We start from the raw sequence: 18,805 nt of genomic DNA, 5'->3' as shown, positions 1-18,805 counted from the left end.
TCAAGATATCCACTTTGTGATGGGATTTTTCTCATGGAGGGCTTCACCACATATGCCCCACTGCCAATCTATTTACGGATGAGGCATTCTAGTTTGTTTGCTTGGGATGTGTTGATTGTGACTTCAGAAAAAGCAGTACAACTTAGCAGACAGCAGTACCAAAAAACCATATGTACCAAGACAAGAAAGGAGGGTAATGATGGGCAGTATCTGTAATGGGTCAATCATGAATGGATCTGCTCAGCTTTTATCCAGTCTTTACCTAGGATCTGTACGAGTGTGATCACTCACCACTGCCCCTGGGAAATGGCCCATTCCCCAGTGCAATGCATTCTGGCTCTGAATAAATCCAAGGAAGCTAAAAGGCATCTATGTCCCTCTTGCCTGTAAGGTGCTGAGCATTTGGAAAGCAAATGCGGTTAGTATCTCTCAGAAGTGGGCCCAAGATTTATTTTTTTAATCAATTAAAAAGCAAAGAGGCAGCCTCATCAGACAGCAGAAGACCACTGAGGTATAGGAGATCCAAGACAGAAAGCAGTTAATTGGCACGCACAGCTCTGGGAGCTCACCCCCCTTCACCCAGAGCAGCAGTTCAGTTGGCTTCCTGTGAATAAATGGTGTGCCTGTCTCTATTCCCCCTGGGTGGCAGCTTCTGCCTCCCTTTTCATTAATACAGCTGGATAGGCATGATGCATCAAGACACTGGGATCTTGCCTGAGGAGAGAACCAAGCTCCCAGCCCCACCCTCACTAGAAGGGAACCTTGCCCAGCAGGAGCCATAGCAGGTGCTGTCAGTGCAGGAGCCAGTGGTTAGACTGGGAGGAAGGGACCAGCCCTGCCTGTCCTCCTCCCTCCCTTCCCTGCTTGCTATGCAGTTGCTATAGCAGCATCCGCAGCAGCATCCTCAGAGTCAACTTTCACCCATCATTTAAGAGCAAATTAAGGTGTTTTTTTTTTCCAAGTGTGTGAGTGTGGGGAGGGAGGTTTAATGCTGCAAGAGAAGCACTTACTCTGCCAAAGTGAATTTCCAGAAGCTAGAGCTGCAATTATATCCCCGTCTCTTCATTTCCTCTTTCCAAGCGTGAGTGTGAAGCAGCAGCAGTGGCAGCTCCTCTCTGTCTTGGAGCAGTGGGGCTGAGTGCTGGTCCCTGAGAAAAATCACACTGAAGACCCAGGAAGAGAGAAGGCAGTAAACTCCAGAGACTACTGCATCCTACTAAGTCCTCTGTGTGTGTGGCTGTCTCTCTCTGACACATACCTTTCGCTTGCTTGTCTCAGCTTCTCTCAGGCACTCATACATTTTCTCCATCTCAGTCTTCAGAAGCAGAAGTCAAACATGCCAATTGCCCACTTACTGGAGCTATGGAAAAGGATAGAGGTGGAACCCATGGAAACAGAGGTAAGCATCAAAGCAGTTATAATGTAATTTTCACAGAAAGCCCACATCTAGTGCATATGTACCAGTTAACTGACACTATGTAAAATGCCAGCTTATTTTGTAATGTAGGTGCTTTGGGGAGTTTCCCTTTTCATGGAATCCCCTACTCTGGGTAGCTAAACTTTAGAAGTTTTTCTTTTTTTTCCTTTTCAGTGACTTATTTTGTGCTGTAATGCATGACACTTGTTGATGGTGTTGGAAAATCTATTTTTGCAGGGTTGAGAAGGGAAAAGCATTATTCACTTTAACATTGCATTAATTATTGGTGAAACTGGACAATAAGTTTAATGTCATTAGTCCTTCCCTGAAAATAAGTAGGAAAAAAATGAAGGAATGACTAGGAAACTTGTTATGCCTGAGCTCCGTGGTTGCTAATTTTTGAAGAGATGGGAAACTTAAAGTCATTGCACACTGAGAATGTTATAGATTAGCTAATAGACAGTGAAATTTACTGTGAGCAAACTCTCAAGGGACTGCTAACAGTTGTTTTACAGAGGTAATCTAATAAAGGCGGATCAGAATTGTGCTCCAGAGACTTGGGGCCATTCTGGGGCAGTCTTCAGACAGACAGATTAGATTTTTGAAAATAAAAGCTGGTGAAATGAATCTAAAATGTTTGATCTAATTGAAGGCCAGGAAAATTATGTAGCTAATTACATGTGAGAAACACTGATTCATTTTTTGTACTCCTGTCTCCTTGCTAAACCATTAATCCTTTTCTTAAAACAAACTCTGGCTTGTTAAACAAACTTGTCTTCCTTGTAGTCTGATATCACCACTGTTCTCCCAATGTGAAACAGTCAATATTTAAAGCACGGGCACTGATACTGATTTTTGGATTCCACCCTCCTCAGCCTCATGTTGAACTCCTTAATATTTGTTTTTATGTTAATACAAAAATAGAAAATGTCCAGGCTCTTTATTCACTTCTAGACATCACTTGTTGAAACCCAGAACAATACAGTGCCACAGATGTATTTGTTAACCAATACATATTATAAAACTATAGTAACAAAAGACTTTCACTAGAACATCCTCACTGCATCAGTCTCTTGTAGCATCTGCAATACTTGTAATTTTAAATCTTGTCCTAAATTGCAAACTCTTCAAGGTGGAGATGTACCTTTTTGTTCTTATTTGTGCAGTACATGACATACAGGGTTTTTAGGCACTACCACAAAGCAGAGTTTTTAAAAACAATAGTTTTTTTTTAATGTAGAGATAACCATATAGCATAAATGTATATTTAAAATAATGAGTTTTCTTTTTCTGATTCTAGAATAGTTAAGTATCATTTGTAGAGTGGAACTTAATTGGAAACCCAAAGTCCTGGGTCAGAAATCAAGATGTTGAATGCTTAAGGTTTCCAGAGGTGACCTTAAGCTAAATACATGGAAAAATAAGGCAAACAAATTAAAAATAGTCATAGCTTAATATGGAGACCGTAGATCAGGAACATATTTATCAGGGTTGGGAAGAATGGTCATACATAGAGCTTCTGGTGTCATTCACCTAATTTCTTGTGGTAGGTTCTCATATATTATCCATTTTGCCTGAGTAGCTGGCCAGCTTTCACGGGCTTGCTGAGTTGTTTCCTTCAGAAGGGCAAACTGATCATAAAAGTCAGCTATTTCTTTAGTGGGATCCTGCCTATTTACAAAGAATAAATAATGTCTTGAATACAGAGAAAACAAATAGCCATCATTATACTCAGAAATCCTAGTCTGCCTTTCCAGTAAGTATTGTGCCCAAATGAAGCTCAGTTTCTCAACTTTTTCCCACAGCTACACTCACAAGTCCTTCTCTTGGTTTCTTCTAGTTTTCCATACTAGAAAGACCCAATGCAGCCAACCCACCTACAAGCTCCTTTGCAGTTGTTCCCTGGGAACCATTCCCGGCCCTCAGCTCATATAGCTAAGTTATATTTAGCTTTGCTATAAAGCTCAATGTTTTTGACAATAGCTTCCTAACATTTTAGTTATCAGTGTGCAAATCCTTTACATACAAATCCATTACATATGTGCACTGATATTTTGCCAGACCTTCTAATTGGTGTTAATGATGGGACTATATGATTTTGAGCCTATGATGAAGCAAAGGAAAACATAATACGCACATGCCAAGTGCAGTGGGGCTGGACCTGATGATCTGTAAGGTCCCTTCCAGCCCCTAACAACTATGAAACTATGCTTTTTCTTATTTTTGTTAGCACCATAGACCTGTATTTTTGTGTACTTTCCTGTTTTAAAAGGTACAGGAATTTGGTCATGGCCTACAGAACTGTTTGGGTCACTCCTTATACCTGCATTAAATTATTATTTGTTTAAAAAAATATTTGATAAGTTGTTATAGAATACAAAATGTGAATATATTGGTTATAATCATAGTTTATAACCAGCTGTAACATTTTTGTAACATGCATACAAGTTAGTCAACCCATTATAACCAATTAGAGATTAAACTTTCACATAAAGTGTAACTTGTTTGACTGTAGCCCAGATTAATGGATTTTGGTACCATTTCATATCTTTTCATTTGGGCATTATGATGCGAGTTAGTTCTCTCACTTTGTCTTCAGCAGGTAGTGTTCCTATCACCAAAGCCATCAAACTGTTCTGACTGTAAAGAACATTCCTCCTTTAAAAGTAATAATTGAATTCAGTTTTTGTGTGTGTTAAATTTCAAGGTGTGCACTGATCAGGCTGTTACTAAGCCACTGTAATTTTATATGGGAGAAAATGTTTTTGGGCTAGTCTGCAATTTATTATTTTTTACATCTAGTAAACTGCTGGGGAGACAAACAAGTTATTTTTTCTTTTATGTACACAAAGCTCCCCCTCTTCATGCCAAAAAATCTTTCTAAAATAGATGCATTTACCAGTAGCTGTACATGACTCAGTTGTAAATATTAAGTACAGCACTTACAATAAAATCAATTGCTGTATCAGTAGGAGTTCAGTAAGGGCATGTACTGCATTAAGTAAACAGACTAGGATTAAGGGCCAAATCTTACTTGATTTACCTACTGAGTTTCAAGGGAACTACTTGTGTAAGTAAAGCAAATAAAATTACTTCCTAACCCATTAAAATAAAGAAATGAGGACATTTGTTTGATCTTGAGCCTGATCTTGCAGGCTGCTAAAGCAGAGCTCCCATTAATTTAAATTATTGTAGAAAAAATGAATGAATGACTTGTCAATATTTTTCTGAATAAGGACTGTGGGATCAAGCCCTAAGTAACTTCTTTTGCTTTAAATGTGTTTTTTTTTTCCCAAAGGGAGAGCCATCAGGAGTTCCCATTTAGATAGCAGAATGGAGGCTGACCTATTCTGAAAACCTGGCTTGATGCGTTCATGTATTTTCTTCTCTCCAGAATGTGAAAAGTATTAGAGACCTTTCCAGGTCTCTAGTATGCAGACTACTAATGAATAATCTCATTTCATTTCTCATTCAGTCTTGTCATCTAAATTGCAGGAGCCTGTTTTTGATTATTCACCTATAATCTTATGTAATAGAGACCTTGTACTCTTAATCCTTCCTATTATAGTGTCCCTCTTCATATTGCCCTATTTTTCCTCTTATCAGATATGACCTATATTTAGGTTTTAGTTACTTAAATAACAGCTTGGTAAGAAGCTTTTGTTAGTGTCAATACTTGCTGGTACCAGATTCTGTATATTTTACTTATAGATTTACTTCATCTACCATCTTTACTTGATTCCAAGATGAGGTTTCCACCTGCTTTTCAAATGGGGGGGGGGAGGTGCAACCCCTCATCTTGGAATTGAGCATGAGGCAGTTGGGGGGTAGGCAGTGGCTCTGGCCCCAACCCCAGGTTGGGGCCAGACCTGCACCTTCTGCATGTCCCCCAACACCTCCTGCCTCTTCCCCCACCCCCATCCACTATTCCCCCCATCTTCTCCACTCCACAACATGTGCCCACCTCACCTGCACCTTCCCCACCACTTCCCCTTGTTGCAACACTGAGATAGGGGGAAAGGCAGGTTGGGGGCTCAAGACTGTGGGGAGCAGAGCCAGTAGGTGGTGAGGCAGCAGAGGGGGAAAACAGTGAGGAGGAGAGGCTGCAGAGGGTAAGCTGCTTGACCCCCCTCATCTACTCCTCCCACTACATACCCCCTCATCTGCCCCTGCAGGCTCTTCCCACCACCTGCCCCCCCCCCACCTGTCCTGCTGCTTCTGCTTTCCCTGATGTAGTGGTAGGGAGAATGAATTTAAGATGATCCTCCAATAATTAGATTCTAGACATAGAAAATTATGACAGATTTATAAATTTTCCATGTGTAGAATCTAAATTTTGGGGGGGTGGGAATCTAAAATTCAGAGTCATCTTAGATTCAGGTAATTATGGTATTAAAAGAAAGTAAATAGATTACTGGATTCAAAATTGAAGGCATTATTTTCACTCAGCCCTAATTACTTAAGATGGACATGTCCTATGACACCGCTGCAAATCTGGAGTACCTCCATCGATTTGAATAGAACAGTTTCATTTACACAAGAAGGTGGGGCAGAATTGTAACTAGCTTTTTCAGAATCTGTATTCACAAAACAACTTTTTCCTTTCATTCTCAGCCTGCATTGGAGGAAGCCAACCTGGATGAAGAACCAATCAATGAGGTAATCCTATGCATATGACAATCATTTGCTGAATATTTTCATGGGATTGCTTTTCCATTTTTTACCTTAATGGAAAAAAATATTCTTCAGTATATACTTCTTCTTCCTGCCCCAGAGCTCAAAGGGAGTGTCTATAAGTGCATTAATATAGATAATGTGCATCCAATGAAAGGTACTAAATAAATGCGCATTCGGCTTCCCTAATGTGCAATACCAAAAGTGCATATTTTCAAGGGGATGCTTAATGCACAGTGGCCTATTTTATTGTGCATTAGCAAAATTGCACGGTTTTTTATGTGACACTTTAATGCACAGTAAAATAGGCTAGTGCACATCAAAATGCATATGTGTATGCACCCAAGGAAAATAGATTTTCATTCAAGTGTAGAATTGAAACTTGGGAATATAGAATATTCTGGCTTGAAACTGGGGATCTTTCTGGGAGTGTGGCTGCTTGCTTGTAAAGTAGCTTCCCAAGAAAAATTGTGAGAACAGCATTGGTTCAATCATTAAAAGCTAGGCAGGACAAAGAAATTGGGAGTGTAGAATAAAGAACTATATTCTGTTATGTAGAGAGGATAGGAAAATTCCCCTAACAGTATTCTATATCTGATTCCTTATACATCAAGAAATGTTGTCCATGCCAGTAGACACTGTATCCTAAACATGTTTATGTGATTCTAAGCATGAGGCAGCCTGGCTGTTGTGAGAGAGACAATCTTGTAGATTAAAATGAAGGAAAAAAGGAAGAAATATTTGAAGTAACTGAAAGAAAGAATAGGGGAGAAGCCTCAAAAAAGAAAAGGAAGAGGTGAGAATTGGATTATAAGAAGGATATGAACAGAAAGGCATAAGGACAATCATAGGAAAGAAATGAACTTGACCCAGAAAGATAAAGGGACAATGCAAAATGCAAAAGTAAAACATGATGGTATATACATTATGCTGTGGTATTCCACATTTTATACAAGAAAGTCTGTAATGATGAAAAAAAAGTCTGTTTTTAAGCATTATGGAGTACATTTGAACCAGTTGCAGTGAAATTATACTTCCTGATGAATTAACCTTAAAGACAACCAAACTTGTGGGTTTTTTATCTGAATTAGTTTTGCACTTGTGAGATTTAAAATAAAGATAAGCTATTATTTGTACTATCACAGTGCTCTGGAGACTTTTTCATGGATCAGGAACCCTTTGTTCTAGGCACTGTACAAAAAGAACAAAAAGACAGCTCCTGCCGCAAACAACTTACAAAATAATTATAAGACAAGACCACAGGGAACTTTCTAAATCTTGTTTGTTGCAGGCTGAGGAACCTGCCATAGTCTTTAGGTAAAAATGGTTGGGGGTTCTTAGAAGTTTCATAGTTTCATAGTGTATCAGATGTCTTCCTAAAGATTAGGTGGGTTTAGTAAGCATTACGGCTGTGCGAAGCTTCAGTAGCAGATTCGATTCGGAGGAGATTCAGCCCAATTCGGCGGCCACATCTCCAAATCTGAATCTAACTGGGAGGCCCATTAAAAGGTCTGAATCAATTCAGAAGTCTCCAAATCGATTTGGAGAGATTCGGCACTGATTCAGCCATAGGTTAAACAGGCAGCAGTCCTTGACCGCGCTGGACACAGCTGCCTCCAGCTGGTAAGTCTGTTGTGGTGGATGGAGTTGGGAGGGAAGAGGTGTGTGTGGGGGAAGATCAGCACCCCAACAGGGAGGGAGGGATTGGGGCTGGGACAAGCTGCTGAGCCAGGGCAGGAGGGCACAGGACTCGGGGACGGGGGCTCCCACTACTGCGCACCGCCGGCCTCGGAGCTGATCTTCCAGTGGCTCCTTCAGCAGCTCTTGCCACCAGTTCAGGAGGCTATGGAAGCGGGCATGTGCCCTCAGATCTGTGCAGGATGAGCTGGGCCAGCTGCAGTCTGGGAGACTAGTCCCAGCCGCCCACCACCGGACTCCGCTCCATGGGGTGGGTGGAGCCAGGGCTGCATTCTGGGCAGCTAGCCCCAGCCGCAGCCCAGAGCGCAGCCTTGGCTCTGCCTGCCCCGCACAGCACAGTGGAGCAATGGTGACAGGGGGCAGCAGCCACCCTAAAATTCCTCATAGGCCCTGCTGCTGGCCTGCCGTGGTCCGGGTGCATGTGCCCGCCCCCATGCCCTGCCGCTGGTTGCCCAGCCAGGGCAAAGCTGCAGCTTGTCCAGGAGGCACAGGGAGGCTGCAGCAGCTTCCGCCACTGCACACAACTTGTCTGAGGTAGCGCAGCGGCACCAACCCGTGCCTCCCCGCCCCAGCTGGGTGAGCAGTGGGAGGGCATAGCCCCTGCTCCCAGTGCCTTCCACCACTCATTTGGAGCGCAGCCCAGCCCAGCCCAGCCCATCCTACACAGATCCTGGGGCACAAGCCCACTCCCATGCCTCCCCAGACTGGCGGTGACAGCCGCCAGAGGAGCCACCAGAAAAGCAGCTCCCAGACCAGCAGTGCACAGTGGCACACAATGATGGGAGCCCCCCTCCCTGAGTCCTGTGCCCTCCTGCCCCAGCTGGGCAGCTTGCCCTGGCCCCAGCCCCAATCCCTCCCTCACTGTAGAGACGTTGATCTGCATCCCTCACGTCCCTTCCTCCCCCCTCCACCCACCACAACAGACAAGCTGGAGGCAGCTGTGTCCACTGTGGTTGAGGACTGCTGCCTATTTAGTCTGTGGCCAAATCTCCGAAATAGTGCCAAATCTTTGGAACCAAATTGGCCGAATCAAATCGGAACAGTGATTCAAATCACTAAATTGAATCACTGTCGCTCTGAATCAGCCAAATCTGAATCTGAAGCAAATACCTGCTGATTTGCACAGGCCTAGTAAACATCTAAGGCAGGGAGGGCCAACCTTTTTAGCCCATGTGCTCTAAAATAAGGCTCACCCTCTCCTTGAGTGCCACTCTGATCCCCTTCCTCATTTGTTCCTCTGCTCTCTTTTCTGCCCAATCCATTGCTCAGCTCCCTTTCCTGCCTTATCTGTACTATCCTTTCTGCTCTCCATCAGATACATGACATGCAAAACAAAGCAACTATGTGTGATACTTGTGGCATGTGCACTGCAGGTTGGTTACTGCATAAGGGATAAGGCATGAAGGGATGCTTTTGGCCACATGGCTGATGAGCCTCCCAAGAGCCTGCAAAGGCTTATGTAGTTGGTTGTTGGCTATGACTCTTAAAGGGCCTACTAGCTGTATAATTCCCATGGGGGAGGTTTGGGGGAGGGGGAAGCAAGGCTGCTAAGCCTTGTCACTATGGCACTGATCTTTTTGTTTTAAATGGCTGTTGTTGAACACAAAAAGTGCAGACTTTCTCTGATTTTTTTTTTTTTTTTTTTGTAACATGTAATCAGAATTGGTATTTTGACTTTTGGCCATCCGTGCATGATCATTTTCAATAATAACCTTTATGTTTAAAAGGAAATCACTTGAACAATGAAAAAATGGTCTCAAGGGAGTTTGGCTACCCTCCTGAATTCTGGAAGAAGTTAATGAGGATCTGTCTTCCAAAATGTCTCAGGAGGTACATCTACATGTGTACTTAACTGCAGAGCTGACTAATTAGCTCCACAGTAAAGTATCACTGTCTATACATGTGTCCGTATTAGAGCACAGTAAATTAATTAACTCTGCTGTATGATAGTACTGTCCAGGGCAAGTATTATCCTATAGCAGAGTAGTTGTGTGTGCCAAAAAGCATGTGTAGACAGTGAGCAAAGTTGGCTGGGGTATGAGGGTGCTACAGTGTGGGGGCTGCCTGCTGTCTAGCCCTGCAGTATAGCACCCTCATGCCCCAGCCAGCCCCTCCACAGCATGTCAATTAAAATAAAAATAAAATTAATTCCCTTTAAAAAGTTTTTGTTAGTACAGTGGGTTTCAGGCACAAACCAGTGTTTTCACGAGATATTATTTGTCAAGATTGTTAATAAACAATGCAGGAAAGTTAGAATGAATATTAAACTTGGAAGGTAGATACTTATTTTTCAGCTTAGTCACAGGGGACCTTCCTGTAAAATGTTCTGAGATGCACCTCGGAAGACTATATTGCAGCTTCTGGGATTCTCACTTATTTCTTTTGGCACCTCAGTTCTGGGTTTCCTCACTTTCCAATGTGCTTTAGCTTTCCACCTGTAAGTGTGCGCCAAGTGTTATCTGGTATTTCAACTCTCTTTGTACTCAACTCTCTTGGCATTCAATTTTCTCTACTTCCTACCATGCCACCTCCCCCCACCCTCATAATTCACTATAGACTCAGTGGCCCAGAATAGATGGGTACAGCTATGTCCTCCTCAACAGCCTGCATGGACGGTGCATGTTTTTGTAAACACACACAGAGAAGGAGGTTATGGAATCAGAATAAGGGTTGAAACATCCCTCAGTCACTGTAGGGATGTTTCAACCCCGCTGTAGGGATGAAAAAAATGTCCTTTTTCCTGTGGTTCCCAAACACCCATTTATTTTACCAGACCTAGAAATAAAGCAAACAAATGATAGTCACCTCTGCCTCTTTATAGGCTGCCCATCACCAGGCTATTTGAACTCTCAAATTGTAAAATCTACAAGCCAGTGATCACCTTGTTATTTTGTGTTTCCTATGTCAAGACCGTTTTGAGGGCATAACTCATACTGGTATGTAATAGCATAGAAGGCCCATTTCTTGGGAGGTACACTCTCAGTTTCATGGAGATGTAGACTACCCATGCATGATTAATGTGTCTGCCACAGAAGATTAAGTCATTTTTTATCTGACAGCTATACCATGCCCAAATTCAAAGCCAGCTTTAGCTGGGAATATTAATCTTATGATTTAAGGGGTGAATTGAAGCCCCTAACTGCAGATCTAGATCATGTTCACTCAAGGGATATGCTCACACAAAGTACTTGAGGTTATACTAGCATCCTTTTGTTCACCCTCTTCTATTTCTGTGCACCATCTCTGTAAGTCAAATGAAGCAGCAAAACCAACAAAATTACACTACCTATTTTCTTTCTGTTAGTGGTGGTGGATTTTGCTGTCAGTGAACAAGCAAGTTGAATGTCCCACAGGGTAAAAATGAGTAAGGTAACCGTAGAACTGTAGTAGTAAAAAAAAGTTGCCCACTATCAGCCAGGGGCAGGAAACTGCGTGACTCATTTCTTAGAATAACTATATACATGGCTTAGTTAGTTTAGGCATTTTGACAGTCAGCCTGTGACAGTGCTATCCACACAAGGTTATTCTTATATAAAAGAGCATTTTGACACTTCCAAAAGAGTTGTCATTAGTATCTTTAAAATTTTAATAAATCTGAAACTTAACTATGTCAATTTCAGATTATACAAGACTGAAGACATGGTTAGAATCAGGCAAAACTTAGAATTTCAGTTTTGTTGGAAATGTTGCTGTTTGAAAGTTAGTTTTGCTATACTTTGGAACTAAACCACTTCTTTTGATCTTTTTCACAAAATGGAAAGTCCATCATATTTTCATTTTGGAAACATTGACATATGCTGCTTCTAAATGACATGTTTTTAGGGGCCCAGCAGTTGAAACTGATGTGATTCCTATCCATTTTATTGCTGCTCAGCACTGAATACCAGCAATTAAACTTATGAGCCTGAGAGTTGAATAGCCAAAGGCCAGAAGTCTGGAAGCCCCGGGGTCCCCATTCTAGGAGCAGTCTGCTGGAAATGTGTTTAGCAGGCAACTGTCAAAGCCTGCCTATATTACATTGAAAGGTTTATCAAAAGCAGTCTATTTCTGCAAGTTGTTTTACTTTTGACAAATCACATTTTTCCAACAGAAAACTGTTCTGCTAAAAAACTAACAAAGTCTTGACCATTCATTGCTCTAAAAGATCCTACAGTATTCTTTAGAGAGAGTATTAATGCCACAATTCTAATTTGAGGCCTTACATTCTCAGTTTTTCCTGTAGTTACAATTGGAATCAACGTTCTTCACCTTGTTTCCTAAAAGTTGAACAAATATGCCTTGCAATGTAAAACAGTTGGCTTGTTTCTACTCAGAAATAGCTGCTTTAGTGGTACTTTAAACAGTTACTTTCCTATACCTCTTATACACTCAAACAACCATAAAACACACCACTGTCCAAGGATCAATAACACTATGCCTACACGTTAAACTTAATGTACTCCCTCCAAGTGGTATTTTCAAGCACTCTGGGCATGACAATGTCACCACACCTGTATGGTATCAAGACTAGGATTAGTATCAGGGAATCAAGTTAACTTGCAGTATCATTTAGAAGACCTGTTTAGCTAACCTGAAGTGCCACATGAACACAGCTACACAGGTTCCAATTTAGGAAGCAACCTGTTCAGAACAACATGGTGTGAGCAAGGACTCTTCCTTGGACCATAGTGAGATTCTATTGTTTTCTTGGGCCATGCCAACAAGGGCAATCAAGACAGGTACCCTGTATGTGTAACCTACTGGTCAGTGGGAATGTCTTCACATGCAATTAATGTGACCGAATAAACTCTGGTGCAAACTGAGCCAGAGTAAACTAATCCCAGTGTCACTGTCTACATGTGCGTTTAAGCGCAGTAATTTACTCTGCCATAGGATAGTACCTGTGTCTGATGGGAGTATCCTACACTGGAATAAATTAATCTACTGCACCCTAATTGCATCACACGTGGTAATGATGTTTTACTGCACAGTAAATTAGTCTACTGCACAGTAAAGTGCATGTGTAGACATGCCCAGTGTGTGTTACAAGTTCTACTCAGTATCAATCTGAAAAATTCTATCTAATATAATAAAAGTCTTAGTCTGTCTGTCCATAATGCTTTATTCACACTCTGATTGGTTGTCTTGGCAGCCAATCACAATGCTGGATGAAACAACCAATCAGAGTGCTTCAAGAGCCTTCTGGACAGGAGGTGGTAGCAGTGGTATAGCAGAGTGCAGCCATGATGGAGGGGACAGAGCAGGGTGCTGGCCAAGGGGGATGGAGGGGATGGTGGGGCAAGCTTTCCCCCTCCCCATCCTGCTCCTGGGAAGTGGTGGTGGCCTAGAGTGGTGGGTGGTGGTGTTCCAACCCCACCCATCTCCCCCTCCCTCCCATCATCCCTGAAGGGCAATTGGCTAGTATATGAATAATGACAACCCTCACCCACAGGGCTTTGTTCATGTCATAGCAGCCTATGATTTTTAGCTATAGGGGACTGTCAGTTCAACCTTTAGGTGCCTGCCACTTTAAGGGCAGAGGCAGGCAGCTACCAGGTGCCTGATGAGGGCAGCCATTTTTGAACAGCAGGCATATAAAGGATGCAGTTTGCTCTCACCAGCCCAGGCAGAAACATTGCCTGGCTGAGTGGCATGGAATATCTAGAGGTAAGAACAGGAGGTTCTTGGTCTAGTGCATGAACTACAGCTGCATCCTGCTGGGGAAGGGTGGCCTCGTGGGGCTCCTAGTGGCATGGGAGCCCCCAGAAATGCCAGGCCAGTTACCTCCCTGGTGAAAAGTGGGTAGGGGTGCCTTAACTCCAGCTCCCACCCTCCGGTGGGTAATTCTGACAATTGGGGGAGTAGTGGGGGCCAGATATGCCCACATATAAGTGCCTGAGCCCAGCAGGAATGCAGGTCCTGGAGACCCCAGGCTGGGTAGTGTGTAGAGCATTGGGAGGTCCCTTACAGAGTAGGGCTGAAGTGGGAGTAGGCCTGAAGGGCTGTGCATGAAGTAAGAGTAGGTCTGAAGGACAGTCCTAGGGGCACGCTGAGTAGGGCCAAGTGGGAATAAGCCTGAAGGCCAGTGCAAGGGTCAGCCCTGTGAGAAGTTGGTTGCAAGCATGAGACAGAGACTCCAGGGTGGGGTGTAGTGTGGAGTTGCCCAGTGAGGGGTTTGGGGCAGAATTAGCCCAGGGTTTGGCACAAGGCCAGACCACACAGAGTAGGGCAACTCACGGAAACTGAAGGACTGTGTGGCAAGGCCAGTATGTGAGTAGTGAAGACTGATGGCCCAAAAGGGGCCACTCAAGGAGGAGCAAGGGCAGTGGAGTGTGGCCCAGTAATGGGTGGTATGCCAGAGGCCCCAGTGAGAGCTGGGCAGAGTGCAAGAGGCCTCCTGTGAGCAGGAAGGTGGTGTAAATGTGCAGCTGTGCGGAGCCCAACTTTGGACTAGGTTTGCTCTGGTCTCAGACCAGGGAGTAATATTAATCTGGATGCCATCTGTGAGGCATGGGCTACGGTGTAGGGGAGTTTTGGAGCTGCAGATAGTGCCCCCTGGCATCGGTGCTGGGAATGGGCAGCCTCCCACATTATACCGCAGTTTATGGGAACAGCAAAGTCGTGGCAGGTGAGACTGGGAGGACTGCCCCACAGAGACAGGAGGGCAGACCAGCATGAGTCCTGGCCCCAAGAGATGCCCCCTGTCACAAGCGGTAATCACATGTTAATTTGTTCACAGTTATCAAACATCTATTTTCATACAAACAGTAACACGCAGGAGTTGAAAGGAGACTAAACTGAGAACTAAGAGTAAAGGAAGAATATTGGCCTTCGACAGGAACAAAAGCTTGAGACTTGTTGATCGTGCATTTCTGTCATCATGCCAGCATTTATATATTCAAAGCACGTCTCTTGTAGCATGACCAGCAATACATTTTTTCCTATAGCACTGAGATTATATATTTCACTAACAGCAATGGGGGTCCTTAATCAATGGATCTGAAATGCGTTTTCAGTAAATTACTGAAATTACCTTAAAATTAATTTGAGTAGTTTAACAACTATACAGAATAACAAGAAATGCAAGCCTATAATCACTGGATCTGTCACTGCTTGGAGCAGACTATTGCTATGAAATCAGAATATTACCAGTATTCCAGCTAAGAATCATTTTCATTACAATGTTAGATAAGACTCTTATTATTAATATTTGCAATGATAAGTTTGTTGATGAGCTTTCCCTAGTGCCTTTGTGTTTCACATGCATTAACTGGACAGGCTGGAGTGGGCTTGGGGACCTCTGATCAGTTAACGATCTATCATATGATCATGATTTTAATGATGACTTTTAATACTGAACATGTTAACTGCTTTACCAAGTGGATACAAATGCATTTGTCAGGATTCAGGAAGTTACCATATATGTAGGATATAAACCAAGTAATTGTGTAAACTGTCCTTGATTGATCTCTTTTAAGGCAGAAGACATTCATCTGTCAGAGTAATTTAGAAACATGAGGTTTGATTCTTCTTGCCACAGGGCCTTACATTTAAAAAAAATAGAGGCTTGTTACCTCAACATGCTTTCTTATTGAAGGAACAGTTTGTTCTTTTAGGAAAAAGCGAGCAGGACTCTAATCATCAGATTAATGTTATAAGATGCAATCTAGGAATAGATGTTTGTATAACATAACACCAAAATTCTTGATTTAAAAACAAAAATGTAAGATAACTATATGGCAATAGTGGGCTTAATAAACAAATCAGATATAAAATCCAAGCCTTAGAAATGAGGGAAATAATAGGGAAAGGCAGAGAGAATCTTATTCCCAAAAAGTGGACAGACACATTCTCATTGAGTAATGTGTAATTATCTCAATAAAATAACCTCTATTCTGTTCCTTTATTAAGCATATCAAAATAAAAAGCACAATCCCTTAGAAAAAGGATGTGTGATATGTAAAAGTACATATTGACTAGACTCAGGTTCAGATTATCACATCATTATAATTAACAGGTTACGTGATGTGAATTTTTATAAATTTGCAACATTTTCAAGAAATAGAAATGAAGTATTTGTTCAATGTGGTTTCTATTAGATGAGCATATTTTTATGAGGTGAGTAGTGTAAGCTGTTATGCCCTTATCTACTGATTTCTTTGCTTTTAAGTACTTAGGTTTTTATGAAGGATTTAGTAAGGTAAAAATATTGCTGTAACTTAGCAACATTAATTGGCTTTGGAATGGAGTTTCTTGGGAATGGAGAATTTCCCTAGGGATCTTTTCTCTTTAAAATCTAATTTTTCTTTAGAATAAATACATTAAGAAAGTGTATGTCTTTCTTTTTAGTGAGTACACTGGTCAGGGTTCCAGCACAATAATGGTTTCTGTCTAATTCAGTGCACACCTGGGAAAAAGACAGGATGCTTCCGACATAGTTAGGGGTCAGTCCTGGGGATGACAGTACAGATGTGTGAACCCCAATTGAATGTATTGTATTGGATCCCTATGCAGATGCAGGAGTGTGTCCATGTGTACTTCCATGTGTCCATGTGTCAGTTTCCAATCTGGAGCCTACTTTAGCCATCCCAACACAGCCTGCTGTCACACTTGGTCTTGAGATGAAGTAGTACTAAAATCATAGCAAAGTAAGGAACAGAAAATGTCTAGCCATTATATGAATGAACTGGAGTGGGGCTGGCCAGACGGTACTAAAGTGTGTAAAGAGTCTCCTCTTTCTGGTGCTTTGGAGGCGCCCCTCTGAGGCCCCAAAAGCAGTTGAAAAGGATAAATTGTTATTGCTGTAATCTATTTGTTGTCTTGTCTTTCCTCACTAACTGAACCAGAGTATCCAGTGCATTTCATTTTAGTAGAGTAAGAAAGACTGTTACCACCGGTTTGGATTTGGGTTTTGCATAGCACTGTATTTATTTTTCATTCACTAGGGTTTGGCAGGAGAGTAATATGGTAACAAACTCCTTTGCCAAGTACTGAATCCATTTTAAAGCAGTAACATTATTGATATGAAGCTGCATAACTGATGGTGAGATGTATGTCTGGCTAGGCTCTCTTTAGTGATACATGTCTCACACTTTGAGACAAGGCAACAGTATGAGCACATGTTCTAGGAAAAGCAGAATAATCTTTTATCACAAAAATGTTTTTCATACTTGCAGAAGACTTTTAGAAATGTATTGAAAGTTCACATGATTCACAACCTTTATTCTTTTTTACTTGCTAAATTGATTGTTTCACAGATCTGACAGTGGTTTCCAGGTAAGCAAAACAAACAACCTTTAGCCAGATAAAATGCACCATATTTTTCAAAATGTCCTTTTTTAGGCAGAGAGAAGTATCCCTCAAGCACTGTTATATATTGCTACATTCTAAATGGATGGCCTCAAAGCCAAATAACTATGTTAAGTCATTGTTGGCAAGCCCTTGATTTGAGGATGATCTCTACTATGACTCATTGGGTCTTGAGGTGATTTAACAATTCATGAGTCACAGATCCTTCCATGAAAGTTGCAGGTCTTTCCTCAAGGGAAACTAGGCCATAGGCTGGACTTTTTCTCTTTTTCCTTCCTCCACTCTCTCTTCTCTGGTTTGAGGACAAGATGCTTTACCTCAAAGTGAAGTGTTGCTTAGTTGAGGTTGCAATACCTCTGGAGTTGGTTAGCAGCCAGCTGCTTCCACCTCTTGATGTCATCCAGTTTGTTGAGGTATGTTTTCAGTGTATCCTTGGAGTGTTTCCTTTGGCTGCTGTGAAATCTTAGACTGCAACTAAGCTGGGAATAGAGCACTTGTTTTGGAAGTTGAGAGTCGGGCATCCACACACACTGCCCAGCCCAGCAAAGCTAGTGCTTAAGGTTCACCCACTCAATGCTGGTAACATTGACCTCAGCAAGGATGCTGGCATTTGTGCGGCAATCTTGTTATTTGATGTGGAAGGTGTTTTGGAGGCATTATTGGTAATACCTCTCCAGGCTCTTGAGATGACAATAATAGGTCACCTATGTTTCACATTTGTAGAGAAGGGTGGGGATGATGACTGCATTGTAGACTTGGATCATGGTATCTTTGTGGAGATTCCAATCAATAAAAAACACGCTAAAGCAATTTCTGGAAGGAGGCACTTGAGTACCAGATTCTGTACTGGATTCAACACAGGATGCAGCTATGTTAAGATGATGCAGCTTAAACACATCCAGGAACTGGAAATGCTTTGCTCTTTTACACTGTCCACCCTGCAGAGTGAGTGCAGGGTAGACAGTTTAAAAAAGTAAAGTAGTGCATTCACTATTGGGGTTCAAGGTGGGATATATCAGAAGACAGAAGTAATGGCATTAATTCTTATGGCAGTGCACAGAGATGTTGTCCAGTGTTCATGCTTCTCAATGGCTTCATGGCTTTCCACAACGACAGTGCCACAGTAGTACTCCCTTTTGACATAGTAATTTGCCTTTGGAGCCCAAGCAGTAGTGAATAGTAACTGATCCTCTGCTTTGAGAGCTTTTGCCCACAGGGTCCCATAGGAATCCATTCTGTCCCCAGTTGTCCCAAGAGCTATCTAAGACAACTTGATAAAGTAGTGAGAAACCTGCTTGTGCAGAGAGGCTGCCCACCTCCTTTCTTCAGATCCTTCAGGTGACACCCAGTCAGTGATATCTGTCACATTAAGAACCTTAACCCTCATCTTCAATGCCTTCATTGGATGAGGACCCAACTACATCAGTGACCTCATCCATGTGGGATCTTTCATGACCTGACAAGACAGCAGTACTATTGTGAGACAATGCAACTCACAAAACCCAGGACAACAAGTGCATGACAGACAATGAAGAAGCATTTCCAATGATGGGGATTTTACTGTAGAATAAATAGGTAGACAAACAATTCATTGTCAAATAGACACACTCCTAGATTGGGACCATTGCAAAAGCAAGAAAATCAGTAAGGGCCAGTGGGGATTTCAATATACAGATTGTGTTCTCAGAACCTTTTAAGTAGAGGGGCACTTTCGGCTGTGGCAATAAA

The 18,805-nt window shown here is 42.2% G+C and overlaps 1 protein-coding gene across 1 annotated transcript in view; it reads left to right on the top strand.

Moving 5' to 3' along the window:
- Positions 1-943: 943 nt before the first annotated feature.
- Positions 944-18,805, top strand: part of RPS6KA2 (ribosomal protein S6 kinase A2) — a 534,307-nt gene continuing 516,445 nt past the window's right edge. The window contains exons 1-2 of the mRNA XM_059714848.1: positions 944-1,399; positions 6,032-6,076. Coding sequence (XP_059570831.1) covers positions 1,337-1,399; positions 6,032-6,076 — 108 coding nt within the window. The 5' untranslated portion in view covers positions 944-1,336. The remainder of the gene's footprint in view (positions 1,400-6,031; positions 6,077-18,805) is intronic.

Source organism: Alligator mississippiensis, chromosome 1, assembly GCF_030867095.1.
Source record: "Alligator mississippiensis isolate rAllMis1 chromosome 1, rAllMis1, whole genome shotgun sequence".
In the NCBI taxonomy this organism is placed as follows: Eukaryota; Metazoa; Chordata; order Crocodylia; family Alligatoridae; genus Alligator; species Alligator mississippiensis.
The sequence above is the reverse complement of the archived record's forward strand: the minus strand, read 5'-3'. Positions and strand labels throughout refer to the sequence as shown.